General features: G+C 52.9%; 1 protein-coding gene across 2 annotated transcripts in view; it reads left to right on the plus strand.

The window, feature by feature from the left end:
* Positions 1–4,034: 4,034 nt before the first annotated feature.
* Positions 4,035–5,679, plus strand: part of TERG_08489 (vacuolar protein 8) — a gene marked incomplete at both ends in the record, with an annotated part of 2,240 nt that continues 595 nt past the window's right edge. Inside the window, 6 exons of one of the 2 annotated variants that reach the window (XM_047748961.1) lie at positions 4,035–4,065; positions 4,157–4,242; positions 4,320–4,440; positions 4,537–4,650; positions 4,731–4,976; positions 5,037–5,660. In XM_047748961.1, coding sequence (XP_047604954.1) covers positions 4,035–4,065; positions 4,157–4,242; positions 4,320–4,440; positions 4,537–4,650; positions 4,731–4,976; positions 5,037–5,660 — 1,222 coding nt within the window. The other variant, XM_047750586.1, reaches the window with a different exon arrangement.

Genomic DNA, 5,679 nt, shown 5'->3' on the forward strand with positions numbered 1-5,679 from the left:
TTCTGGGGCTGCGGGAAGATGCGAAGAGCCCCGGCCGACGACCCAGCTAAGCCGCTTGCGATACGAACGGTGGTTGCTGGACGCTGAAGGGCCTGGGACGGTGCTGGGGGTGTGTGTCTGCGGCCGTCGCTGGCTCAGACGGCGCAGTCTGCTTCCAAACGACGGCGTGGAGGTCGACGGACAGGCTGGCGGCGCGGTGGTGGTCATGGATGGACTGGAGGTCAGTGGCAGCCGGTCAGCGACAGAGGACTCACGGACTGACGGTCAGCTTTCTGTGTCTAGGGACGATGCCATGCTTACCCGGTTGGACGCTGCCTGGGACAAGGAGAAGGGGAAGAAGAGGCAAATATAAGATGCCCAAGGGGTGCTGCCCGTTGATGCCGATATAAAATATAACTAGAGGATATATTATATTCGTGATATATATATATCAAGCGGATCCGGTGCCGGGCAGTCTACCGTCAGGCCGTCTATAGATATAACTTGCGGCTTGCTTGCTTGCTTGTTATGGTCTATCGTGTTTGTGGGCTGTTGTATAGCCTGACCGTGGTGGACGACGACATGCAACGGGGAGACAAGCGACAAAGATGGAGACGACAAGACGAAGACAGAAAAAAGAAGAAGAAGAAGAAGACAACGACAAGAAGGACGAGAAGAAGCGATATCGACTTCGCCTCCAAGCCGTCCGTCAACAAGACTTTCCTCCTACCTACGCCCAACTACGCCGCCGCTGGTGGCACGACCAAAAAAGCACCTCCCAGCCGCTAGTTAGCTGCATCAGAACGACTAAACTCGAGGCTAACGGCGCAAGGAGGAGGCCCCGTGTGCCCTTGCTTGCTATTAATTATTTCCCTTGGGAGGCTGACGGACTAGTTGGAAGAGACCGCAACAACAGTGTCTGTGACCGCTGCTAGCTCTTCGTACTTGGGTTTCAAGTTTCATGTTTGTCCAGGGGGTGGCTATCCATCGAGCAGCGCAGCACAGCAAGCAAGAACTCAAAAGCCGGGGGTAAGGAATGCTACCTACGTAACAACTCCTGGTCCAGAGAGCAAAAGGGAAGCGGAAGGCCAAAAAAAAAAAAAAAAAAAAAAGGCGCAGACTTCCTCCAAGAGAGCGTGAGATGCCCAATTGCTCTTCACCTCCCAGCCGGTGGGCCTCTTGGGGGGTGATGGAATCAGATATTGCTTTTTCAGCTCTTTGATCTTCGCTGCATTATTACGAGGACGACAGGCTGATGGATGTACGATGGAGATATGGAGGCGATGCAGCCGTGGCCGATGTACGGAGCACCTGGCTATTGGACGGGGGCCAGCGTTGAGTGGTGAAGACGGGAAGCATCTACAAAACTATCAGCTCGAACGGAGCAAGCGACGGAGTATTTGACCATCAAAGCCCGGCACCAACGCTCGCTCGAGAACGCCTGGAGATACAGTTTGGTGGCCGCCGGAGGAACAACTAACTCAAATAATCGCTGTCCTGCAGCGCATCGGGTGTGCATATCGCTTGCACATCGGTGTCCGTTCAGCTGAGATGCTAATTGATGGATGGCCCTTTCGAGCTACCCTGGCCTGGCTGACTCGGGCTGTCAAAAAGACTATCCTCAGTCGTTCGTCCGCCCGTAACCCGGAGCACCCCGAAGCGGCTACTAAGTATACACAATCTATAGTTACGGAGCATGGCAATAGCATCTGTGAGGGTGACGGAAGGACAGGCCGAGACAGACAAAGACCCGGGCCAGCCTTGCTCCAGTTGCACTCTTACGCGGATCTCCCTACGGAACACATATCCAGGGCGATCATATCGACCGGCATTGCTCGTTTCTTTTTCACATATTATTGTGCGTGCTCTGTGGTAGCATGCGGTGAGCAGAGTGGGTGGTTGCAGAGAGAGACAACCATCTCGGGCCAGTTGACTGTTTAAGCATATGAAATAATGCTAGAAACTGGTCGTTGCTGTCGGATAGGGGGCTGTTTCAGCCTTATGGGCTTTGTTGGAAACATCCGTATAATCCTCATGTTGGAAGGAAGAGCAAACAGGAAAAGGGAGATCGAGAGAAGGAAAATAAAATGAATCTGACACCCAGGGCAGAGGGACCGGACCAGGACGCAGGTACGGAGAATTTAATCGGTGGCTTATGAGAGGGAGATCTCGTCCTCGGTGGGATTCAAGGGGCCAAGAAGAAGGTTATTGAAATAAGACGTTCTTCCGGCCAGGATCGAGATACGATATCTACTTTTTTCAAACACCTGCTGCTATATCCATACATATCAGACAACCAACAAGGTCTGCCAACATCAACTCCAACGTGCAACTAACCGACCCGACACAACGTCTCTGCATGTTATTCCTGTATGTCGAATATCGTTATGCATGCAAGCAAGGTAAGTATGACGAACGCGGCCAGGGCATACGCCATCAGAATCATCTGACCTACTCACGCTGACCCTCGGCGTTCTTCATATGCTGCCGACGATGCTGCTTGTTGTGCCTCATCCCGGCCAGCGCCACCCTGCAGACCTTTTGCATCAACCAGGCCTGCGATTGGTCTGCCATGACGAGCTTTGCAAGAGAGCAAAGAGAGAGATGCATCCTGGCCGTCCAGCTGCATGATCGATAATATGCTTAAATCGGCCGTTTCCCATCAGATTTACTGCAGACAAGCATCAGGGTATCTCGAAACTTTCCGGCTTTTGAACTGAGCACTGAATCTGGAGTTATATTAACACTTGGGCCCATCGGCCATGATACTTGCACACTATGGAGTATGAGCTGTCGAAGATATCTGAGCCCGAGCAAGGAGACGACCACAGAGCTCCCTCCAATGAAGAAGAAGGTTAAACTGCCTGCCATATCTCTACAAGGACATTGGCGAGACGAGAGCTCCGGCTTGACTTTAACTGACACCGGCTCGATACTACTGACTTACTTGCAGCGAGCGATGCTGATCTACAGCGCATGCTGAAACTAGAGCAAGCCCGAAAGAGCGTGGAAATGAAAGCGTGGAAGCGTGGGAGCTGTCATCTCTTGGTTACTTGCATCTCGTAGATCGAATTTTCATCCTCCATGACTTTCTCTTCTCTTTCTTCGCCGTCGTTTATTCGTTTTCTTCTCTTCGTCGGTCTTTATAATCGTTTTTATATAGCTTTGTCGTCGAACTTTACCTGTAATTACGATTGTTACCACATCCCGGAGAGTAAACCACGTAACATGCTGGTATTTCAAATACACTTCCCAGCCACAGAAATATGCTAGAGCGGACAACGGGACGGGGGGGGGGGGGGGGGGGGCGCGAAGAAGAGAAGAAAGGTCGAAGATATCGAGCAAGACAGGAAGAAATAGCGATAAAGAAGAAGAAGAAGAAGAGGCCGATAGTATAGAAGAGCCTGTCCAGCGAGGACTGCACCGCCGCAGCAGCAGCAGAGACAAAAAACGCCCGCTTCATCCATCCCCTTCGGCTGTGGCTTTCAGCATCACAAGATCTGTTTTGCTTCTTCCTCGTCGTCTTCGTCTTCGTCTTCGCTATTTATCCCAGTCGCCATCGCCGTCGCCGTCGTCTGCTCTGCCTGGGGATGACCTCGTCTGCTGCGTCGCCGTCGTCCTCGCCATAGCCAATCGAGCTCCCGCTGTCCCTGCGTCTGGCGACTCCGTACGCTCTTCGTCCGACCTGCCGAGCTGCTTCGTCTGTTGAACGCAGGACGAGCAAAGGAAAGGGAAAAAAAAAAAAAAAGAAAGGGAAGAAGAAGAAGAAGACGAAGAGGAAGCCCCTTCGTCCTCCCCGTCTCGCTGTCGCTGACTGCCCAGGAGGCAGCTGGCTAGCTCGTGCTTGTCGCAGAGCTAAGACTCCAGGAGCGAGCAGACTAGCCTTAACCTACCTTAAGCTGTCCGTCAACGACGTCAAACCCTCGAAACCACAAACAACAAACACCAAACAACATCGCCAGCCAACACCCGCCCACCGACGCCCAGCCGCCTCCCCGTCACCACGCACTTCTACGACTGCTGCAGGCTACGACACAGAGCGAGTCGCGGGAAGAATGGGAAATGCGTGTCTTTCCTGCCTCACAGGTACTGTCGACCTCCTCCTGCTCACCCCCCGTTCGGTGCCACCGCCCGTTCGTTTGCTGACCTGGCGGCTCCTGTCGAAACGCTTGAACAGGTCGATCGAGGGACAGCCTCTACGAACCAATCATCGCAGACAGTGAACGTGAAGCTGTAGCAGACCTCTTACAGTATCTAGAGAACGTATGTCTTTCTCTGCTCCCGCTCCTCGGCGAGCTGTTGGGCCCGTGTTGCTGAAACCTGCTGTTTTTTTTTCGCAGCGAAATGAGACAGACTTCTTTACTGGCGAGCCACTTCGGGCTCTCAGCACCCTTGTCTACTCGGATAACGTCGACCTCCAGCGAAGTGCCAGTCTGACCTTTGCAGAGATAACTGAGCGAGGTGAGCTACAGAGCACTGGATGATAATAGAAACAGAAAGAGAGAGAGAGAGAGAGAGAGGGGCCCCGCTTTGGCTAATCACTCGGTGCTTCGATAGATGTCCGTGAAGTCGACCGGGATACGCTGGAACCCATATTATTCCTGCTCGAGAGCCCTGACATCGAGGTCCAGCGGGCTGCCAGTGCTGCTCTGGGTAATCTTGCTGTCAACAGTATGTCTTTTTCTTTTTCTTTGGCCTTTCTTTGTTTCATCTACACGGACCTGGGGAAGCTGACCATATATTACTGCCAGCCGAGAACAAGGTGTCGATAGTCATGTTGGGAGGCCTTGCTCCTCTGATCCGGCAGATGATGTCTACCAACGTTGAGGTGCAGTGCAACGCCGTTGGATGTATCACTAACCTGGCTACCCACGAAGAAAACAAGGCAAAGATAGCTGGCTCTGGAGCTCTCGGGCCGCTCACCAAACTCGCCAGATCCAAGGACATGCGTGTGCAGAGGAATGCGACTGGCGCTCTCCTCAACATGACTCATTCGGGTACGTATCCATGTTCAGCATCCCAGGGTTTGTTTCCCTACTAACGTCTTACCCTGACAGATGAAAACAGGCAGCAGCTTGTTCTCGCTGGCGCAATACCGATCCTGGTCCAGCTGCTTACCTCACCAGATGTCGACGTCCAGTACTACTGCACCACGGCGCTTAGCAACATTGCTGTTGACGCTCTAAACCGGAAGAAGCTTGCGCAGACGGAGTCACGTCTCGTACAGTCTCTAGTTCAACTAATGGACTCGTCTACCCCCAAAGTACAGTGCCAGGCAGCACTAGCCCTCAGAAACCTAGCTTCAGACGACAAGTATCAACTGGAGATTGTCCGCGCTCGGGGTCTCCCGCCACTGCTTCGGTTACTCCAGTCTTCTTATCTTCCCTTAATACTCTCTGCGGTGGCGTGCATCCGCAACATTTCTATACACCCAAACAACGAATCGCCTATCATAGACGCAGGCTTCCTCAAACCACTAGTCGACCTTCTTGGCTCTATCGACAACGAAGAGATTCAGTGCCACGCCATTTCTACTCTGCGTAATCTCGCTGCAAGCTCCGACAGAAATAAGGAGCTAGTCTTGGAAGCCGGTGCCGTCCAAAAGTGCAAGGAGCTTGTGCTACAAGTGCCGCTGACCGTGCAGTCGGAGATGACGGCCGCCATAGCCGTCTTGGCGTTAAGTGACGACCTCAAGGGCCG

Source organism: Trichophyton rubrum, assembly GCF_000151425.1.
Source record: "Trichophyton rubrum CBS 118892 genomic scaffold supercont2.15, whole genome shotgun sequence".
In the NCBI taxonomy this organism is placed as follows: domain Eukaryota; kingdom Fungi; phylum Ascomycota; class Eurotiomycetes; order Onygenales; family Arthrodermataceae; genus Trichophyton; species Trichophyton rubrum.